The sequence below is a fragment of the Erythrolamprus reginae genome, chromosome 1 (genome assembly GCF_031021105.1).
Source record: "Erythrolamprus reginae isolate rEryReg1 chromosome 1, rEryReg1.hap1, whole genome shotgun sequence".
Lineage (NCBI taxonomy): Eukaryota > Metazoa > Chordata > Lepidosauria > Squamata > Dipsadidae > Erythrolamprus > Erythrolamprus reginae.
In genome coordinates this window covers 220,352,875-220,376,869 of record NC_091950.1, presented here as the reverse complement: position 1 = coordinate 220,376,869, position 23,995 = coordinate 220,352,875, and the positions used below count along the sequence as shown (strand labels likewise).

Below are 23,995 nucleotides of genomic sequence, written 5' to 3'. Positions count from 1 at the left end.
CAGGGAAGGCTTCTTAAGGAGGGGGCGCACAAGTGCTTCCTTGTAGGGATCCGGAAAGGACCCCCTCCCCAGAGAAGCGTTGACAATCTCCTGGACCCAGCTCCGTGTCACCTCCCTGCTGGCCGAAACCAGCCAGGAGGGACACCGATCCAGCAAACAGGTGGCGGAACTTACAGCTCCAATGGCCGTGTCCACTTCATCAGGCGTCACCAGATCAAACTCTTCCCAGACAGGTGGACAAGTACAGGCCCCAGTCACCTCGACTGAATCGTTATCAGTCGACTCTGTTTCCCAATTGGAGTCGTTGATCCTTCCTTCATTCCCAAGATCAACTCTTACTTTCACTGGGCCCAGGAGTTGATTATGCCGAGCTTCTGCCCTCGGCCTTCTCATGCCTTGGAGCAAAGTTGACATAAACTGGACATGCAGAGGGCCTTAAAATTTATATCAAGAGACAGCGCCAACCACGAGATCAGAGGATCTCTTTATCTCTTTCCAACCCTCTTCCATGGACACAGTCCTTGACTACTAGTGTGCATTGCTAAAGTGTATCATGCACAGTTTCTCACTGTTCCCAGACACATCACCATACATTGCACGACAAGTGAAACTACCATGCTACATGGACCACTCAGACCCATCTTGAGGATATCTGCACGGTGGCCACTTGGACCATCCTCTCCCCTTTCATTAGACATTACAAATTAGATGTCTTCACTTTGGTGGGGGCTTCCTTTGGGAGGAGGAACTTACAACAGATTCATTTAGCCTTGGGGGCTCCAGGCCCAACAGTTTCTCATACTTAGGGATACCAGGCTTTGGTATGTCCCATTGCTGGACTGTTTCACAATCTTACTGGAGAAGGAGTGTTGGCTTACTTTTCTCAGTAGATTGCGCAACAGTCCAGTCCTGCCCTACAAATCGCTCATGGGGCCTGAAACTGCCTTACCCCTAACATTGTGTGCAAATCTCCTTTTCAGCCATCACTTCATCGAAAACTGGGGCATACTCAGAGAGGCATGGAGGAGTGGCCAGAAAAAAGCATAGACTGAATAACTAGGCAGATCAGACTGTAGCAACCCATTCCAGGACTGTTGTGCAACCTACTGAGAAAATGAATTCAGGTAAGCCAATGCCCCTTTTCTTGCAGACATTTCATTACCCAAACTAGGTAACATCATCATGTTTTTGATTATGATAAAGTATCATAGTAAAAGTTTATTGTTTGTCTGAAATTGGAGTTAAGAGATAATTCATCCTCAACTTTTCTAAAAGCAAATTGGGTACATCATTGAATTCTAAACTATGAAATATCCAACTGAAAGAATAAAGTAACTGAGTCAAGAATCACCTTTAAATGATGGACCATAAATGGAATGCATTAGCAATATTTTAACCATCTTTAGGGTAATAAAAAAGCAGAGAGAGAAGAGAGAGAAATGGCAAAGGAAAAACGAGTGAAAGACCAAAAGAGTCTACATATATAATTAAATAGAGAAAATGGAAAAATAAATTAAAATGAATCCAGTTGGTATATTGGGTTGAAGAAAATACAGGTAGTCCTTGACTTACAATCTCAATTGAGCCCAAAATTCCTGGTACTAAGCAAGACAGTTAGGTGTGTTTTACTCCATTTTACAATCTTTCTTGTCACAGTTGCCACAGTTGTTAAGTAAATCACTGCAGTTAAGTTAATAAGATGGTTGTTAAGTGAATCTGGCTTCCTCATTAATTTTGCTTGCCAGAAGGTTGCAAAGGGGGACCACATGACCCCAGGACCACATCACAATATTGGCTGTCAAGTGTCTGAATTTTGATCACATGACTATACGGATGCTGCAACAGTTGTTAAGTGTCATAAGATATTTTTTTCACTGAAGAATAGAAAATTAAACATTTGAATGGTAGCCAAATGTAATCAATATTCTCACATCTATAATAGAAGCAGCAAATTAAATACATATCTTCTGAACTGAAATTGCATTAGTCCTATCCTAGTTCTAAGGATTCTGAATTCTTTGTCATTAAAATGTTATGTAATTATGTTTTATAGTTAAGTCACATGATACTCAGGAATTTGAGAACAAATAGGTTGGGCTTCCACAAAATTCAATGTCAGAATAAAAGAGTCACACTTTTGTATACTGTGTTATGTCAAACCAGATGTTCTTTCTATATAGAATGACAGAATAATAACTATAGAAGCCTCTGGAAACTATACACTAACTAATAAATGCTGTTATTTAGTATATTCTACCTGTCTGAAGAGCAATTCCTGCTCTGCTTGCCTTTGTCCTGGTTCCAATTCATGTTCTCCATCTTTATCATTTTCAGCAGGTTCCTGCTTCACACGAACCACTTGTGTCAATCCTTGAATTTCCTTTTGATTTGCTGTGCTGTCAATGTATTGGTCTTCCGCAAATGTCTGATGTTCTCTTAATTGTTCTTCAGTCTCTTCTGGGTGGCTTTCATGGTGACGGGAAGCTTCATTTGATTTTGGCAACATCTGAATGAAACTCAGAGTGTCAGAACATAGCTCCATTGAAAAGATTATGAAAAACTATGAATGAATGAAATTGTTTTTAAAAAATATAACAATTTAAATATTGTTATTTCACTTGACAATATTATAGTTCACTTGATTTAATATTATAGTTCACTTGATTTAATTTGGAAGTTTAAAAATTCTAAGCCATATACATGATAGGTTATTTTTAAAGACAGAAGCACAGCTAATATATTAATTTTGTATTAGATTAACAATGAGGCTGTATTTATGAAATAAAGTTAACAAACACTTAGTAAAAGTAAAGTACGTAATATGAAAAAAACACTTTTTTAGTCATTATAATCTAAAATGCTTTTTACTTTTGCTCATACGAAAAACTTGATCATTTTAATTTTCAAAAAAAATTTCAGTAGCCCTCAGAACAAAATTCAAACCAAATCTAAATACAGGAAATCCCTGGATTACAAGTGTTCCTTTAGCACAGTGTTTCCCAAAGTGTGGTACACATACCCGCAGGGGAATGGGAAGAATTTGGTAGGGGTACACATTGCACCAGAGTTTGGTGGGGATATGCACTGCCTAATTCTACGTTCTCAGGAGTCAAGACAGCCTTGTGAGATGTGAGATGTGACACAGCGTGAATATACCACACATCATTACTTTGTTAATAGTTAGTGGCGTCTTCAGGCACCTGTGTATTTTTAGCTTTTGTGCGATTTTTTTTTAAAGGAAAGGTTTGTTATGTGCTTTAGTTAAGTCCTACTGATTTTGATTATTTTTATAAAATATAATTTTTATCCCTAACACAGATTAAAATCTGGAACTATTACACCAAAAGAAAGTAATGATTATAGTAGCAATCAACAAACAGAAAATAATGAAATTAACGATGAATCAACTACAATTCTGAAAGAACCTGTTAAGAAAAAAGCAAGGAAAACTCGCAAGTACGACAAAGAATATCTTAAATTTGGACTCTCATGGATTGGAGATGAAAATGAGCCTATTCTACTTTGCGCCATTTGTTTTGAAAATCTAACAAACGAAAGCACGAAACTATCCGACTTAGAGTGCCATTTTGAGACAAATCATAATTAGTACAAAGATAAACCCATAGGGATAAGGATTTAAACCAGTCTCAAAAAGTAATGCAGGGTTTGACAGGAGGTGACAATTAAAAAATACTAGAAGCTTTTAATTGTGAAATGTAGTGTAGCCGAAACCATTGGCAAAATTTAAATGTCACTTTTAATTGCGAAATGTAGTGCAGCGGAAACCATTGGCAAAATTTAAATCAAGCCTGCAGCCAAGATAATGGCAGAAGTAATGATAGGAGATAGAGTGAAACCAACTTTTGACCGCATTCCTCTCTCAAATAATACAGTTCATCGATGAATAATTGATATGTTTAATAATGTGAAACAGATGTTATCTGATATTTCTCAAAGTCATTATTATGCGTTGAAAGTGGATGAGTTCACTGATATTGCGAATTTTGCAAATCTTATGGCATTTGTTAGATATGAAAAAAATCTAGAAATTCATGATGATTTTTTATTTTGCAAGCCTTTATTAGGTCACCCAACAGGATAAGGTATCTTTAATGTTATGAATAAATTTATGCAAGAGAACAAAATTGATTGGAATAGATGTGTTAAAATAAGCACAGATGGAGCAAAAAGTATGGTCAGAATTGCAAGAATTCAAAATTTGGGGTTGCCACAGAAAGGAGGGGGGTCACGATGTTTTCCAGGGCACCAGAGGGCCAGACGAGGAACGACTGTTGGAAGCTGAGCAAGGAGAGATTCAACCTAGAAATAAGGAAGAATTTCCTGATGGTCAGAGCAATCAACCAGTGGAACGGCCTGCCAGCGGAGGTTGTGAACTCTCCAACTTTGGACATTTTCAAGAGGAGACTGTCATTTGGCTGGGGTGCTGTAGGATTTCCTGCTTAAGCAGGGGGTTGGACTTGATGACCTGCAAGGTCCCTTTCAACTGAAATAAATAAATAAATAAATAAACAAACAAACAAACAAACAAACAAACAATGTTGCCCAGAATGTCATATCCACACATTGTTGCATAGACAGAGAGGCTTTGGCAAACACGTAATATGCCCTCTGATCTACAGAAAGTTCTGGATGAAAGCGTGAAAATCGTTAACTACATTAAAAACTGTCCTTTGAATGCATGAATTTTTTTTGCAACTAAGGGAAGAAATGAGAAGAAGTCATAACCAGCTTCTTTTTCATACTGATGTTCATTGGCTATCTCGAAGAAAAATTCTAAATTGATTGTTTGAACTTAGACATGAATATTTATTTATTATTTAGATTTGTATGCCGCCCCTCTCCGCAGACTCAGGGCGGCTATCAATGTTTTCTTAATGATAAATTGTTTACATGACCGGAAATGGCTTTGTAAACTAGCATTCTCTGTTTTAAATTACCTCAACTTATCATTACAAGGCAAAGAAATTTCATTGTTTCACATTCAAGATAAAGTGAACGCTGCCATCGCAAAACTAAATTTATGGCAAAAGGGAGTTGTAATGGAGAAGTAGACTCGTTTCCCTCTCTTCATGAGTTTATAACAAGTTTGGCTACTAAAATTGATGTTGATATTCTGAAATGCATAACACAGCATTTGGAGAGTTTGCAAGTGAATAATTTTATTTTTTGTTTATTATTACAGTATTTTGTGTATGTATTTTAAAAAGGAAAAATATACAGTGGTACCTCGTGATATGAACACTTCGAGATACGAACCTGGGGTTCAGAAAATTTTTGCCTCTTCTTACAAACTTTTTTCACCTTACAAACCCACCGCAGATCGCAAAATGGCGCTCCGCTGGGCGCCGCCACCCAGCTGTCAACTTTTTCTTTCCCAGCGGCGGCGGCTCCGGCGGCTTCCCTTCATCACGTGACGTTCCTGACATTGCTGCTGCTCCTCAAAGGGAAGCCGCCGGAGCCGCCGCCGCTGGGAAAGAAAAAGTTGGTGCAGCTGCTTGGAGGTAACCAACTGAACCACTGAGGAAAGTAGCCCCCTGAAGCTGCCGGTATTGCAGCCAGCCCTACCCTTCCTGTAGCTTGGAGCAGTTACAAGGTAGAGACTGGGAGGCTGTTAAGAGGGTGGCCAGGAGGGGCGTGTCGGGATTCCGACTCCCATTCCCTCTCACCTCGTCCCCTCAGATCTTACATTTCGGATAGTAAACAAAATTTTCTGTTCAGTATCCAAATTTTTGTTTGGATACTGAAGCAAATTTTTGCAGAAAATTTTGTTCGTTATCCGAAATGTATGAAAAACAAGGCGTTCGAGAACCGAGTTACCACTGTAAAAGATTGGAGAGACAGATATTAAATATAGATAAGGAAAAAGACTCTTTGAAAATTGGCTGATTGTGTTTTGAATATTTTATAATATTTTATAATAGCTTTTTTTTAATCTTAGTAGTTACTTCTTAATCCATTTAGCAGTAGTAGATTTATGAATTTGGATTTATAATTAAATAAGTAATTGAAATATATTAAGGTGACTTAAATAGGCTTAATTTCGACTTCTAAGTAGTGTTGGGCAAACCAAACTTGCAAAGTTCGGGCTTGTGCTGAACTTTGCAGTGTTCGGCATGCAACTTTTAAAAAAGTTCGGGTAAAGCTCGGGTTCAGGTTTGGCATTCGCTCAAACACCGCGAAACGCCGCCGCCTGCGAGTAAGCAAAAGGAGGTGGGGAATCTCACGAAGGGATTCCGGGGGTGGGGCTTTTTTATTGTTTAATTTCAGCTTATCAAGACGGGCTTGATGAAATATAATAATGGCATTATAATAAGTAATGAATTTAAATGTTTGTATTTATTTGTTTTTTAAATTGATAAAGTATATAATTTTTATATTGATAAGTTTAGATATAAGGGTTTTTAGTTTGTTTTGAGATTTTTACTAGAGGGAAAGAAGGCATTACGGCTTTGACATTAAGATTATAAGATCCGAAGGATTTAGATTTTATAAATAGTTTAAGGAATATTAATGATGGACTTAATTAGACATTAATTGAGATTTATCTGGATGCCAAAATTAGAAAGAAATGAATAAGGGGTGCGTGATGATAACCAAAATCAAATAGATGGGATTTAAGAATGTATAATTTGATTATACAAGATGTACTAGTCAAAAACTATTTTATTATAACAAAAGAGAAAGTATATGACTTTTTGTATTATATGATGTGGAAGAAAAAAATAAATTACTCTGAAAAAAAACTAAAGCAGAAGGGGAAGGGAAGTAAAAAGATAGGCAAAAATGCACAGCCAATGAATGCAGAAGACATTCATACTGGCCAAATAAAAAGACAAGAACATATATGTTTATCCCAGGCATGTTTAAATTAAGTTACTGTGTATTTACCAACCACGTCTGCTGGAAGTTTGTTCCAAGGATCTACTACTCTTTACTGAAAGAGTAGTAGACCCTTGGAACAAACTTCCAGCAGACGTGGTTGGTAAATCCACAGTAACTGAATTTAAACATGCCATGGATAAACATATATCCATCCTACGATAAAATACAGAAAGTAGTATAAGGGCAGACTAGATGGATCATGAGGACTTTTTCTGCCATCAATCTTCTATGTTTCTATGTTTCTAGGCATAACGTTTGGGAGAGACCCAGAAAAGGCAAGCTAAATCACAAACTAAAATGCTTCTATGCTAATGCACATAGCATGGGAAACAAAAAAGAATTGGAGATCTTAACACAAGAAAATAAATATGATGTCATAGGTATCACTGAAACTTGGTGGGATGAGACACATGATTGGAATACAAAGCTTAGAGGTTACAACTTATTTATAAGAAACAGACTTATCAAAAGGGGAGATGGTGTTGCATTGTATGTTAGGGAAACAGATACTTCCTCAGAGATTCAAGTATCAGAAAATGGAAGCTCTGTAGAAACCGTCTGGGTAAGAATACAAGGTGAAAAAAACAGAAAGGATACCATCATGGGAGTTTATTATAGGCCTCCTGGACAAACAGAAGATATGGATGAACTATTCCTACAACAGATGACTATGGTCTCAAATAAACTATCCAGACATTTGTTGGGAATCTCTCTCTGGCAAAACTTACGGGTCTACTAAATTTTTATCTTTTCTAGCTGATAATTTTATCTGCCAAAAAGTGGAAGAAAAAACAAGAGGATCTGCTATCCTGGATCTAATTCTTACTAAAAGGAAGAAATGGTTGAGGAAATAAGGGTGACTGGGACCTTGGGCTGCAGTGACCATGCAATCATTGAATTCTATATAACAAAGGACTCAGACTTCAAGACTGGATTTCAGAAGGAGGGTGGAAATAATCCAATGGTTGGAAGTCTTAAAGGACAGAAATGTCCAAGAAGAATGAGGAATCTTGCAAAATGAGATTCTAGAAGCACAATCTTCAACAATTCCCAAAAGAAGAAAACATGGGAAGCATCTAAGGAGGCCACTGTGGTTGAACCCAAATCTTAATAACTAACTAAAAAGGGAAAAAAACGCTGTTTGTGAAATGGAAGAAGGGAGAAATTTCTAAGGAAGAATATAAGGCAATCTGCAGCAACTTTAGGGCAAGTGTCAGAAAAGCTAAAGCTAAATATGAACTGAGTCTTGCAAGGAATGTAAAAAGCAATAATAAAATGTTTGGGGGGTATGTCAAAAGAAAAAGAAAAACTAAAGAGGCGATAGGAGTTCTATAGAGGAAAAATGGTGAATTGATCAAAAACAATACTGAGAAAGCTGAACTTCTGTTTTTTCTGAAAAAAGGACATACAACAACAGCTGCCCTTCATTCTGCTATTGAAGGAACAAAAGAACCAAAACACAATAGACAGAGAAAAGGTGAGGGAACTCTTAGCTAATTTAAATGAATTCAAATCTCCAGGCCCAGATGAACTACATCCCAGTGTACTGGAAGAACCAGCAGTGATCTTTGAAAATTCATGGACAACAGGAGAAGACCCTGTAGAATGGGGAAGGGCAAATGTTGTCCCTATCTTCAAAAAGGGTAAAAGGGTGGAACCAGGAAACTACAAGCCTGTGAGTCTGGAAAGCTCCTTGAATAAGATTTAAAGTAGTATGTATGCCAGCACTTGGATAGGAATGCAGTAACTAACCAGAGCCAACATAGATTTGTAACAAAGAAGTCATGCCAGACTAATCTAATTTCCTTCTATGATAGAATTACCAAATGGGTTGATCAGGGAAATACAGTAGATGTGGTATACCTTGACTTCAGTAAAAATTTGACAAAGTATCTCATTCTATCCTTATTGAAAAAATGGTCAAGTGTGGGATGGACAAAAGAACAGTTAGATGGATTCAAAATTGGTTCAGTGGCTTAAAGAGTGGTAATAAATGGTTGCAAATCCAATTGGAAGAATGTTTCAAGTGGAGTACCACAAGGGTTTGTCCTAGGCCGAGTGCTATTTAACATATTTATAAATGATCTAAATGAAGGAATTGAAGGAAAACATCAAATTTTCTGAGGACACAAAACTAGGCGGTGTTGCTAATAGTAAACAAGATAGAGATAGGATTCAGAGGGATCTAGACAGGCTTGAACAATGGGCTGAAACTAACAGAATGATATTTAACAGAGAGAAATGCAAAATCCTACATCTGGGTAAAAATAATGAAGATATAGAATGGGAGGAATATGTCTGAGCAGATCACAGTTTAAACATGAATCAACAGTATGACACAGCTGCAAAAAAGGTAAACACAATCCTGGGATGCATCAAGAGTAGCATAGAATCTCGCTCATATGAAGTAATCCCAAGGACAATTCTATCTGTCCATCCATTACCCTGAGGGGGGAACTATTGACCCCCTCAGAGAGGGTTCGCAACTTGGGCGTCCTCCTCGATCAACAGCTGACATTGGAACATCATCTTTCGGCTGTGGCAAGGAGAGCGTTTGCCCAGGTCCGCCTGGTGCACCATTTGCGGCCCTACCTGGACCGGGAGTCATTGCTCACAGTCACTCATGTCCTCATCACCTCGAGGTTCGATTACTGCAATGCTCTCTACATGGGGCTACCCTTGAAAAGTGTTCGGAAACTTCAGATCGTGCAGAACGCAGCAGCGAGAGCCATCGTGGGGCTCCCTAGATTCGCCCACGTTTCTGCAACATTCCGTGGCCTGCACTGGCTGCCGATTGGTTTCCGGCCACAATTCAAAGTGTTGGTATTGACCTTTAAAGCCCTACATGGCATTGGACCAGAATACATCCGGAACCGCCTTCTACTGCATGAATCCCAGCGGCCGATAAGGTCCCACAGAGTTGGCCTTCTTCGGGTCCCGTCGACCAAACAATGTCGTTTGGCGGGCCCCAGGAGAAGAGCCTTCTCTGTGGCAGCCCCGGCCCTCCGGAATCAACTCCCCCCGGAGATTAGAATGGCCCCCACCCTCCTTGTCTTTCGCAAATTATTCAAGACCCACCTTTATCGCCAGAAATGGGGGAACTGAGACATCCTCCCCCAGGCTTTTATATTTTATGTTTGGTATGTATGTATTGTATGGTTTTAAATTGTTGGGGTTTTAGATATGTTTTATTTTAATATTAGATTTGTCTCACTGTTATATTGTTTTTGTATTACTGTTGTGAGCCGCCCCGAGTCTTCGGAGAGTGGCGGCATACAAATCTAATAAATAATAATAATAATAATTATTATTATTATTCCTCTGTACAGTACTTTGGTACGACCACACTTGGAATACTGTGTTCAGTTCTGGGGGCCCCAATTTAAAAAGGACATTAATAAACTAGAGCAAGTTCCGAGGAGAGTTACAAGGATGGTGAGTGATCTGGAAACCATGTCCTATGAGGAACGGTTAAAGGATCTAGGGATGTTTAGTCTGCAAAGGAGAAGACTGAGAGGAGACATAACTGTCTACAAATATCTGAAGGGCTTTGCATTGTTCTCATTAGCACATGGAAGGATTAGAAACAATGGAATGAAACTGCAAGGGAGTAGATTTAGATTAGATATCAGAGAAAAATCTTTCCAAAAGTAAGAGTGATAAACCAGTGGAACACTTTGCCACAGGAGGTGATGGGCTCGCTTTCACTGGAAGTCTTCAAACAGAGACTGGACAGTCATCTTTCTGGGATGGTTTAATGAATCCTGCATTGAGCAGGGGGTTGGACATGATGACCCTGGAGGTCCCTTCCAACTCTATGATTCTATGATTCTATGAATAGTAGTAGGTCTTTTCACCAATATGGCCCATTTCGTACCCTGTAAAGAATTGCCCAATGCCAAAGACACAGCCCAACTTTTTCTAGACCACACTGCTCACTACCATGATCTCAGTGTTCATATCAGACAGAAGGGTGCATATTACAATCTAGATTTTGGGAAGCACTTTTTCTTTTTTCTTTTTAAATTATTAGGTTTTCACATTTTTAAAAAAAGATAAACAAAACAAACAATACATAACACGGACAAACAAAAATTAATATTTACAAAAAATAATGAAAAATAGTATAATACATTTATAACGTTGTCAAGACATTCATTTCATATCTATAGCTACATATACATTTAATAGACTACTTATCATATTTGACGGTGTTTATCATCCGTAACTTATTTTCAACTTATAGAGAAGGACTATGAATATGTATGAATATTTCCCCATACATCTTCATCCTTATAGCCAAATTTTTAGTTCTGGGTTTCGTTTAATCCAATTATACATCTTACTCCATATTTTGTAAAATTCTGTGTCATCTAATCTCCATCATCAATTTGCACATTTCTGCACATTCAAATATTTTTGTTAACACCATAGAGGAGATAGGTATGTTTTCTAATTTCCAATTTTGGCCATAGGTTAATCTAGCTGCTGTAATTATATGTAAAATTAAGTATCTTTCCTCTTTTGAATATCTTGTGCGCAATATTTCCAATAAAACATTTCAGGCTTTTAGGTCAATTTCTTTCTGAAGTATTTCTCCAATTCAGGTTCTAATTTTGTTCCAGAAAGTTCTGGCTTTGGTAAGGTGACCAGATTTTAACATTGGTAACATTGGTATTTTTACTGTCAAAGCACTTGTGCTCCTTTCCTGGAAGCCAAGTATTTTTGAAGCATTTGGTAACTCTAATTTTAAATCCAGAAAATATGTTTGGAGAACAGTAAAATCTTTATGGAAAAGCAGATCTAAAACTAGTTTTCTAAGTTGAATGAAGTCAAGATCTGATACATACATAGCTGTTATGCCGAGCTTCACGTTACAAGCCCCCAATTAAGTCCAAAGTGGAAATTCAAACACACACGTTTGTAAAGTAAACAAAGTTGGTTTATCAAAAGGAAAATACTGTCCAAAACACACTTTTAATCAGCCAAAGTGCTCTCCCATATACCACAAGCCTTGAATGCTGTGAAAAACATAAAACAAATGCAAAGCAGATAAAAGGCAGCTGTGAAGACGTCACAGCCACCCCCCTTCAAGAGTTCTCATACTGAAACTTAACTGTGAATTGTTTCACAAGGTCCTTGAAAATCCTGAAGCAGTTCACAAAAGTCTTTGTAAATTCCAAAGCAAAACTACAAGTCTCTTTCTCTCATAAGACGGATAAAGTCCCACGCCGAGAAGCAACAACGCTGGCAATTTATCAGCAGCCCCATTAGCCTAATTGCCCCAGCCACAGGTGTTCTCTCTTATTTCCTATAATACTTGCACAGTTGTTCCTTCCTTGACATCAACCTACATCTGCGAACATCTATGAATGCCTCCCCTTCTGAATCTACCGATGATGATAATGATGATGATTCACTTATGGGGTAATTAGCTAATGGGCTGCCTGTACTTTCTTCCTCATCCGATGCTGCTTCACTCCCAGAAGCTTCCCCTGATACAGACGCTTTGCTGCCGGAAGCTGTTGGCAGTAAAACTGGCCTCTGATAATGGGAGGATTCTCCCACATCAACCCCCACAGTCCTTGGAGCAGGAGCTGGCCCAGAGCCAACCACAACACATAAAAATGGTGTGTTTTCAGAAATTAAAAAATAATGTAAGCGGCTTGTTTATTCTGTTCTATAAATAAAAAGTTCCTTCTTCAATTTTCTTTCTTTTTTCAATGGAAGAAGTATCTACGCCAGCAGCTAAAATTTTAAGGCAATACTGTATAGAGTTAATAACATTCACAACACATCACTCCGCAGTCTGCATTGGCTGCCGATCAATTTCCAGTCACAATTCAAAGTGTTGGTTATGACCTTTAAAGCCCTTCATGGCATCGGACCAGAATATCTCCGAGACCGCCTCCTGCTGCACGAATCCCAGCGACCGATTAGGTCCCACAGAGTGGGCCTTCTCCGGGTCCCGTCAACTAAACAATGTCGGTTGGCGGGCCCCAGGGGAAGAGCCTTCTCTGTGGCGGCACCGGCTCTCTGGAACCAACTCCCCCCGGAGATTAGAACTGCCCCTACTCTTCCTGCCTTCCGTAAACTCCTTAAAATCCACCTTTGCCGTCAGGCATGGGGGAATTGAAACATCTCCCCCTGGGCACGTTTAATTTATACATGGTATGCTTGTGTGTGTGTCTGTTAGTATATGGGTTTTTTTAAATCTTTAAATATTTTAATTAATTTGATTATTTATGATTTGTTTCACTTGTTGTGAGCCGCCCCAAGTCTTCGGAGAGGGGCGGCATACAAATCCAAATAATAAATAGATAAATAAATAATAAATTGATGCTGCAGGACTTTTAAGTCTAAATTTGATTACAGTATTTTTCTATAAACTCTAAAAAGTTTATTGTAAAGTCTATAAAGAAGGATGCAGGATGAAGATGTGAACAAATTATATAATTTATTAGAAACATTAAAAAATTATGTTAGTTTTAAGTGTATCATATATTTAAATAAACCTGGATTACTTTAAAACTTTTTGGTGATTAAAGTAATAATAAAAACATCCCTTGTAACACAATCACAGAATTCCACCTTAATTTTAGTAAAACTATTACATGTAATTTTGTAAAGCAAGAGTAAATTAGCATTTTCAATCGTGAGGCTATTCCAGTTGGTAGGGTGCAACACATACAAGGGTCGCCCAGAAAGTAATGCACTACGTTTTTTTTTCTCAGCTTACACTAATGGTACGAATGCGAAACTTTAGATATACATTATTTGAATTGTCAGGAGTGCATGTGTAAATTTTGCATTTCTTCAGACGGCGTAGCTGCAGCAGTGTTTCGAAATGTCATCTGTAAGTAATATATGTTATAAGCAGCGTGTCATCATTGAATTTCTCACTGCGGAGAAAGAAACTGTTGGGAAAATTCACAAACGTTTGTGTACATTTTATGGAGAATCTGCAGTCGACAGAAGTACTTAGTCGCTGGGCACAGAGGGTGAGCCCATTAGAGGTGATTCGCACAATGCAAAAATGGCTCCGTATCCAGGACAAGGGGTGGTATCAACAGGGCATATACACCCTTGTGTCTCCCTGGAGGAAGAGCATAGAACGGGATGGAGATTACTTGGAAAAACAGGGAGTGTAGAAGAAACATCATTCTTTCTTGTGTGTAAATTTGATTGTGTTCAATAAATGTTGAAGAAAAAAAATGTGGTGCATTACTTTCTGGGTGACCCTTGTACATGTTGCCTATGTTCCCATCACCTGGTGAGTCTGAACAAGATTGCTGTCACTTAGACGGAGCTGAAGATTTGGCAAGATTGGTACCCTGCTTGAAGAAGAATGAATGAATGAATGAATGAATGAATGAATGAATGAATGAATGAATGAATAATGCATGCATGCATGGCATGGCATGGCAAGACATGGCGGGCGGGCGGGCGGGCGGGCAGGAGGGAAGGAGGGAAGGAGGGAAAGAAGGAAGGAAGGAAGGAAGGGAGGGAGGAAGGAAGGAAGGAAGGAAGGAAGGAAGGAAGGAAGGAAATCTATAGTTTCTTTTCAATGACCCACTGTAGATACCTGGCTTCCTATACTCATTTTCACAAGGAAATAATTATACAGAAACATCAATTTTCAATTAGTCGATCACGATTAAGTTCCACAAGTTGTATTTTTAATAACCAAGGTCCACACTTAGACTACCATCTGATTGTCCTAATATAAGAACTAAACTGATTTAGAAGAAACATCTCACTATAATTTCAAACAATTTTTGTAAAGCTAGGTATTAATTATTTAATCCTTTGACATTGACGCAGTTTATAAATATTAACAATATACAGAATAATTTGAAAAGGAGAGTCAGGAAAAATGAATAGCAAAATACAGGTAATCCCCAGGTTATGAGCATTCCCTTAGCGAACTTCGAAGTTATAAGATAAGTACCCCCTAGCATTTACGAATAAGTCCAGAGTCTGAAAGGAATTGGGCGGCCTATAAATCACAATATTAATAATAATAATACATAATAAATAAAGCTCTGAAACTACAAATGTTTCAGCACTACAACATTTGTTAGTTCTTATGAAAGACTGTAGAGAGTCTGCAACATTTGCGTGACTATTCCCCCCTCTCTCCTCCTGTGTTGTGTCTCCATATGCACTAGGCCTGTGGATACTCACCTTGCAAAGATCTAGAGAGCCTTTGCTTTCTTGACCTGTTTTAGTGCTTCAGGCCTTCATTGCGTACTCAGAGATTGGAGGCCTAAAGTACTGCAAGGTCATACTAAATCAGTAGCACGAGAACTCACACTATTGATCTTGTGTAATATCATGGTACTTTAGTCCTTCTGGGGTGCATGGTCTTGAGCGAGTTCAGGCTCCCATCCACTTTTACAGAGAATGAGTGCCAGTCCTTGATCAGGGCACCCAGAAGGTTCCAGCCTCTGTGGGAAAAGTGTTTGCACACTAATGAGGGACATGGAGTTCGCTGCCCCAAAGCCTCACTTCATGCAAATGCCTTTCCATATGGAGCCTTGAAGCCTTTGGAGGGCCATGGCACGTTGGGAGCCAGGTTTATTTTATTTTAATCTCTCTCTCTCTCTCTCTCTCTTTATTAGATTTGTATGCCGCCCCTCTCCGAAGACTCGGAGCGGCTCACAATAGGTTGTATAAGCAGCAGGTAAAGATGCACTGTTTGTGCAAATGGGGTTGTGTGCCCATGGAACTATCCCCTCTCTCCACATGCCGGTGTGCCAAGGTTGGGAACAATGGTTATTTACACCACTTGTCAAGGCCCTTCTATGAACATTCTATTGAAAGAACATATTGTATAATATAATTATATGTTAAGCATATTAAAGACACTTCCAAAACCAGTGCATTAAAATTGCACAAGTAAGAACCAGGAACTGAAATATGTACCTTGTTAATATGCAACTGCTGCTGTTGAAATTGTTGTTTGTGTTTTTCCAAGAACTGCTGATGTTGTTGTTGGATTACCAATTGCTGGAGGGCCTGTGCATTCTGGGGAAGCGGAGCAGACTGGGTGCGCCCCAGGGGACGGTGTTGCCGCAGTTTATGTATTGAGGGAGACAGTCTTTCAGCACCCACAAGAGATTGTGCATGGAGAGGGAGTGCCCCTAGTCCTGAAAGATATCAGTTAAAAGTTAATATGTAGAAAACCAGTGGAGAAGAAAAAAGAACAGAAGAGGAAGGAGAAACCTGTAAGTAATTATTTCCATTATAGCCACATGGTTTTTTTCATTTACTTGTTAACATTTGTATCCCAGCCAATTCCAGACTCCAACTAATTAATATAAATTAAAACTTATAAAATAAGCATACAAATATAATTATCACAATAAAAATCAAGAAATGATGAAAATATATGTATTAAAAACAATCCACAGTGCCATTCTTAGTCTCTAACTGGCAATAGAATAGAATAGAATAGAATAGAATAGAACAGAATCCTTTATTGGCCAAATGTGATTGGACATACAAGGAATTTGTCTTTGGTGCATATGCTCTCAGTGTACATAAAGGAAAATATACATTTGTCAAGAATCATAAGGCACAACAAACACTTAATGATTGTCATAGGGGTCAAATAAGCAATGAAGAAACAATCAATATTAATAAAAATCTTAAGGATAAAAGCAACAAGTTACAGTGATATAGTCATAAGTGGGAGGAAATGGATGATTGGAATGATGAGAAAAAACTAGTAGTAATAGTAGTGTAGACTTAGTAATACAATTGGTTTAGCAGAGTGATGGCGTTCAGGAAAAAACTGTTCTTGTATCTAGTTGTCTTGGTGTGTAGTATTCTGCAGCAACGTTTTGAGGGTAGGAGTTGAAACAGTTAAAAATCAGACCTTGTGGTTATAAAAATGAGAGAGGATTAAGCTAACCTCTGTGTCCTTTTTCTAATTTGCCAGTTTTTAAACAAAATTAATCTAATAATTAATAATAATAATAATAATAATAATAATAATAATAATAACAACAATAATAATTTATTAGATTTGTATGCTGCCCCTCTCCGCAGACTTGGGGCAGCTCACAACAATAATAACAGTATACAATGTAACAAATCTAATATTAAAAGAAAGTATCTAAAGCCCTGTCATTTAAAAAACCATACAACTCAAGCATACCATACATAAACTATATAAACCCGGGGGAGATGACTCAATTCCCCCATGCCTGGCGATATAGGTGGGTCTTGAGCAATTTATGAAAGGTAAGAAGGGTGGGGGCCGTTCTGATCTCTGGGGGGAGTTGATTCCAGAGGGCCGGGACCGCCACAGAGAAGGCTCTTCCCCTGGGACCTGCCAGACGACATTGTTTAGTCGACAGGACCCAGAGAAGGCGAACTCTGTGGGACATTATCGGCCGCTGGGATTTGTGCGGCAGAAGACGATCCCGGAGATATTCTAGTCCGATGCCATGCAGGGCTTCATAGGTCATTACCAACATTTTGAATTGTGACCGGAAACTGATCAGCAGCCAATGCAAGCCACGGAGTGCTGGAGAGACATGAGCGAACCTAGGTAACCCCACAACAGTTCTCGCGGCCGCATTCTGCATTATCAGAAGTTTCCGAACACTTTTCAAAGGTAGCCCCATGTAGAGAGTGTTGCAGTAGTCGAACCTCGAGGTGATGAGGGCATGAGCGACTGTGAGCAATGACTCCCTGTCCAAACATAAGATAAAATAATTCTATATATGTCTATATTCCAATGTGAGATATATCCTGTATAAAATAAAGGAGTTACTGAATTTGATAATAAACATTAAAATAATAATTTTAAGTAACTTGACTGAGCAAAGTTATTCCTCATTGCTGCCAAGAATAGTTACTGATTTCCTAGTAAAAAACTCAACATTTTAGATATATAAATCATTTCATAAAATGATTCAAGGAATGACGTAATTAGAAACTGTAAAGAATAGCTATTCTTATAACACTAAAGAACAGGTAGGCAAGAAGCTCAGACAATGCCAAGCTCTACAAAACTACCAATGCTGTTTCTTACTTAGTACCAGATCAACTAGTTGTTGGAAGAAATACCTTTACCTGAGACCAATGGATTTTGTGCAGTTGACTGTTCCAGTAAAACCATGTGTTGAAGAAGAGGGGTATGTGTTGATCCCCCTTCTCTATCCACTGCTGTACTGTTCAAATAAGGAGTGATATGGGTGCCAGGAAATAAAGAGATTTGTTGTTGTAATGATGGAATAGTAAGTCTTTCAGAATCTTGCTGATCTGATCCGCCCTGCAAATATATAGCATTACTGAATATAAAAAGTGATCTATGAATGAAGTTAAGGTAATGACTCAGTTTAAATTATATAATACCACTTACAGTACATGGGGCTGCTGCAGGCAGTCCTAAAGTTATATTAGGCAATGAGGGAGAAGTGTACAATGGAAGCTGTGTTCTTGAACCTTCATGATTAACCAGTCTATGAGCCAAGGTGGCCTGAAAGAGAGCCAAAAATCCTGTCTCAGAATAATACCATTACATAAAAAACAAATACTTCATGTGTAATTATTATTTGGAGAAGCTTAAGATATATTCTTTGGGAGAGGAGAGTCAAAAAATTTTAGAGAAGGTCTATCAACAGTATCAATTAATAGAATATGCAGTACTAATCAGAGTTAGTAGTTTGTTGTATTCATCATCAAGTACTGAAGCAGATGTAAACTCTGCTCAATATAAATTGTAACAATAGGAAAATGGGAATGGAACATTTTTTCCCACTATGACCAGACTGTCAAATTCTCAGCCCATAGGCTGGATATGTCACGAGCTGCCCACGCCTTGCTTAGCAAAGGGGGAAATAGTCCTAATACATCACATAATACCGCCAAGAGGATGTGAGTTTGACACTCCTGCACTACTACAAATTTATCTCAAGTAGGAGATTTTACTAAAAATGGAGAGCACACCAAGCTGATCTGCTATTATTTAAGAGCACAGCTATTGAGTTTATTATGGGATGCAATTTATTATTTTGACTACCTAACTGGAATGTTAAACCAATGGGGGAATAACGGAAACCTCCTACTTTTACAGAAGGACTAGCATCAATGAAAGAAGGACCCCCCAAAATTATCATCAATGTATAAAAGAGGTTAAAGGACACAATTGAAACAGCATATGAAATTCTTGGTTATCAAACTGACTACAGCATTATAATTTAATTTCACCATCTAAAAAAGATGTGAACAATTTTTCTTCTACTGGAGAAATCAGCATACAAAAATCCATTGTTCAATTGAACATGACTATATCTATCTTCCTCCCAAAAACTAAGAGGGACTACGCAGAAAATCAAATCTAAAGAGGAAGCAGGGGTACCAACCCCCAGTGCATGGACTGGCACCTGTCAATGGCATGCCAACAACTGGTCCATGCAAATAAGTAAAGCATCATCCATGGGATGGAGGCAGCATGCTAAAACATGTCCCTTCCAGTCTGTGGAAAAACCTCTCTGTTGAATTGGACCCGGTCCCCAAAAGGTTGGGGATCACTGCTTTGAAGCAAACATAACACTAGCCCGCAATTCCTGAACCCAAATATTTTTCACAGGATTGAGGTGCAATTGAAGAAAACAGCCACTTGTGATCAATGTTCCCTCTAAAGTGTGCGGCCGCGCAGCTGCGCACCCAAAAACTACTCCCCGCGGACCCTTTTCCAAGGCCGCGCAACGGAGCCGGGCATTGGAGTTGGGGGTGGGGAGTGACAAAAGTGTGGAGGTCGGCAAAGGTTTTTCCTTATTTTGAATGTCGGGTGCACGTGCGCTCGCGTTCCCCATCCCCCTGCCAGCCCGCCGGGGGGGCCAGGGAGGCCACAACCGGCTCATCCATGGCGGGCCCATCTGTGGCGGGCCCATCTGCAGCGGGCGGGGAGGCCGCGGCTCCCTTTCCTTCTCCCACTGCCTATGTCTACCGCCGCCGGCCATCGCCGGCGGTAGAGATAAGTGGTGAGAGAAGGAAAGGGAGCCGCGGCCGCCCCTGCCACCCCAGGCACCTCCAGCCCCCTCAAACCCCTGGCCTCTCGACGCTGACTCCCGCCTGATCCGCCCCTCTCTCTGGCTTTCTCCTTCTCCACCTCCCGCCTTGGGGCGCAGCTCCTCCCGCAGCGGTGGCTGCAGCGGCAGCGGTGCAGCTTCTCCTCCTCCTCATCCGCGCTCCTAGGGAGGGGGCTGCGAGAGGGTTTTCTCCAAGCGCTTTGGAAACACCCCCCTGCAGCCCCTTCGCTGGGAGTGCTTTCGTCCCGGGCTGTCAGCAAAGGGGTTGCAGGAGAGGCGGGGCAAGCATTCCAGAAGCGCTCGGAGAAAGAGAGAGAGAGTGAGAGAAAGAAAGCAAGAGAGAGAGAGAGAAATGATAGAAAAAAGGGGAGAAAAAAAGAGGAATGAGAAAATGATTGAGGCAGAGAATGAGATGAAAGAGAGAGAAACAGAGAGAGAAGTGACTCTTGATTTAAAGCATATGATAAAAAGCACCCACATAATAACAGAGAAAAAAACCCCCAGCCCTAATTGTTTTTGGAAATGATTCAAGAGTTCACACACACACACACACACACACACACACAAGGGGGAGGAGACAGGGATGGAAAAAGAGGAGAAGTGAGAGGGGAAAGGAATGAGAGAAAAAGGGAGGGAGAAATGAGAAACAAATGAGACAGAAAAGAGGGAGAGACAGGAGAGGTACCCAGAAATGAGAACAGTGGTAGAAATTTGAGGAGGGATGATTGAGCGGTGTAGTAACCATTGGTTTTAACTATAGGATATAGTTTATAGTTTGTGATACTAGATTTAAATTATTACTATATAACTTATAAAATTATATTATATTATTTTAAGAAAGACAAAAAAAGAATTATATTTAATTCTTTGACTGGTTTTGCTTTAATGCAGCATTACTGGTAATTGTTTTTTATGTTACTTTTTTTATTCAGCCATGTGTAAAAGTCATTCCAAATCTGGTAATATTTTATCTTGCTCTTTTAGCTCCAATGTTAGTTTGTCTGCTTCTGTGCAGTCCAATATTTTTTAAATTAAATTCCGTTCGTTCAGTATTGCTTCATTTTTCCAAAATTGGGCTATGGTTATTCTTGTTGCTGTTATTAGATGTTGAATCAAATGGTATTGTTCCTTTTTCATCTTTTTTTCAATACAGTGATCCCCCGCTCGTTGCGAGGGTTCCGTTCCAGGACCCCCCGCAACGAGCGGGTTTTCGCGAAGTAGCGCTGCGGAAGTAAAAACACCATCTGCGCATGTGCAGATGGTGTTTTAAACTTCCGCAGCGCTAGCGAGGAGCCGAAGATTGGGGGGTGGCGCGGCTCTTTTAAAACATCGCCGCCGACATGGGGAGCTCGCTAGCACCCCCCCGAACCCCCAACCCGGGTTTGGGGGGGTGCTAGCAAGCCCCCCATGTCAGCGGCAATGTTTTAAAAGAGCCGCGCCGCCCCCAATCTTCGGCTCCTCAGCGGCGAGCGAGCGAGCGAAGCCAAGCCGGCAGCAATGTCGCCGCCGCTGCAGCCAACGCGCGCTACGATCTTCCGGGCCAGCCAGGCTCAGTCACGGAAGGCAGCCGCTTGGCCCGGGATGCTGGGCCGAGAGGAGCCGGGCTTGATCCGCTGAGCCTGGCTGGCCCGGAAGATCGTAGCGCGCGTTGGCTGCAGCGGTGGCGACATTGCTGCCGGCTTGGCTTCGCTCGCTCGCTCGCCGCGCCGCCCCCCAATCTTCGGCTCCTCAGCGGCGAGCGAGCGAAGCCAAGCCGGCAGCAATGTCGCCGCCGCTGCAGCCAACGCGCGCTACGATCTTCTGGGCCAGCCAGGCTCAGCGGATCAAGCCCGGCTCCTCTCGGCCCAGCATCCCGGGCCAAGCGGCTGCCTTCCGTGACTGAGCCTGGCTGGCCCGGAAGATCGTAGCGCGCGTTGGCTGCAGCGGCGGCGACATTGCTGCCGGCTTGGCTTCGCTCGCCACTGCAGCCAACGCGCGCTACGATCTTCCGGGCCAGCCAGGCTCAGTCACGGAAGGCAGCTGCTTGGCCCGGGATGCTGGGCCGAAAGGAGCCGGGCTTGAAGATCGCAGCGCGCGTTGGCTGCGGTGGCGAGGGCTTGCGATGGAGGGTGGAGGAAGCGGCCATGGGAGGGCGAGCTGCCTCAGGGAGGAGGATCGGGCAGGACCAGGTGGGGGCTGGAATTTCTCCGCCAGGGCGAAGGGCGGGCGAGCGGCGAAGGGCGGGCGAGCGGGTGCTGGGGAGGGCTTCTCGCCCTCCCGCCAGCAAGAGGGGGAGCGAACGGCGTGGGCAGGCGAAGGGCGGGCGAGCGGCAGCGAGGAGTTTGCGTGGGCGGTGGGGAAACTCCTCGCTGATGCCAGCAAGAGGGGGAAGACCCAGGGAAGCCGCCCAGCAGCTGATCTCCCGGTTGCCATCTACGCATGCGTGCCCATAGAAAAAAAAGGGCACGCATGCGTAGATGGTATTTTGACTTCCGGGTTGAAAAATCGCAAATTACCCTGTTCGCAATGGTCGGGGACGCAATAACCGGGGGATCACTGTAATACCAAGCAAAAATATTTCCGGTTTCATTTCTAATTTAATGTCAATTATTTCTTGTATCCATTTTTGAAGTTTGTGCCAAATTCCCTTAATTTGTGTACAGGTCCACCACATGTGAAAAAAAGAACCATGTGTTTCTCCACATTTCCAACAGTTGGGTTTGAGGTTAGTGAACATTTTGGCAAGCCTTGCTGGGGGTATATGCCACCTATAGAACATTTTAATTGTGTTTTCTTTATATGAGGTGGATCTGGTAATTTTATAGTCAGTGTGCCACATTTTTTCCCATTGATCTAGGTGACTTGTGTAGCCAATATTTTTAGCCCAGGCTTTCATGATGCCTTTGACAATTTCTTCTACGTTTTGATGTTCTAAGAGTATTTTATACATATTAGTAATTGATTTTTTGTTTGGTCCTATTAATATTTTATCTAGTGGTATGTTGCTTTTCTGGATTCCATATTTTTCTATATCAGTCCATAATCTGGATTTTATTTGGTTATAGGGCCACCAATCTATTTTAATTCCTTCCTCTTTTAATTGTGTTAGTGATTTCAACTTTGTTTCTTTGTCTAATACCTGTGAATATTTTAGCATTTTCTCAAGGCTTAATGTATTCAGGAAGGTTATTGCCTCCATACTTGAGAACCATAATGGTATTTTAGTACAATGTTGTTTGCTAATTGTGTTCCAGGTATCTAATAGTGACCTTCTGATCAAATGATGTTTAAAGTAAGAATGTATGGCGGCCTTATTATCCCAGATGAAGCGATGCCAACCTGTCTGTATATCATGGCCTTCTAGGGCTAGCAATCTTATATTTTGGAGTTGTATCCATTATTTGACCCATGTTAGCACTGCAGCCTGGTAGTATAATTTAAAGTCAGGTAAGCCAAGTCCACCTTGCTTAGGGCTATCTTGCATCCATTTGAGTCTGATTCTTGCTTTTTTACCTTGCCATACAAATTTGGATATTAATTTCCCTAAATTTTTAAAGAAGGTTCCTTCCAATTTAATTGGAATCGTTTGGAAGAGATATAAAAATTTCGGTAGTATGGACATTTTTATTGTTGCAATTCTTCCCAACAATGAAATTGGAAGTTTGGCCCAGGTTTCTAATTGCAGTTTTGTTTTACTTAATAACAAATCATAGTTATCCTGTTTTAGAGTTATGCATTTAGCTGACATATTAATTCCTAGGTATTTAGTTCTTTCAGTAATTTCCAATTCTAATTCTCTAGCTAGCTGTTCTTTATCTTTCATTGTCATATTTTAGTTTTAGATTTATTAATTTTTAATCCTGCTAAAGCTTCATAGCTATTTATTTCTTCCATTAATTTTATACCCGCTTGTGTCAGATTTTTAATAATAAAAGCTATGTCGTCGGTAAAGGCTTGTAATTTAAATTCTTGTCCCTCTGACTTAAGACCTATTATCTCTTTATTATTATGTATTTGGTTTAGTAGGGTTTCAGTACATAAGATGAAGAGTAAAGGTGACAGGG

The 23,995-nt window shown here is 40.4% G+C and overlaps 1 protein-coding gene across 6 annotated transcripts in view; it reads right to left on the bottom strand.

The window, feature by feature from the left end:
* Positions 1-23,995, bottom strand: part of LOC139156524 (histone deacetylase 4) — an 815,291-nt gene that overhangs the window by 376,465 nt on the left and 414,831 nt on the right. For all 6 annotated transcript variants that reach the window (XR_011557327.1, XM_070732257.1, XM_070732259.1 and 3 more), the window contains 4 exons: positions 18,281-18,397; positions 17,992-18,190; positions 15,832-16,055; positions 2,258-2,506 (listed from right to left, as the gene is read on the bottom strand). Coding sequence is in view for 5 of the 6 variants with exons in the window: in XM_070732257.1 (XP_070588358.1) it covers positions 2,258-2,506; positions 15,832-16,055; positions 17,992-18,190; positions 18,281-18,397 (789 nt within the window). In the remaining variant the exon portion in view is untranslated. The remainder of the gene's footprint in view (positions 1-2,257; positions 2,507-15,831; positions 16,056-17,991; positions 18,191-18,280; positions 18,398-23,995) is intronic.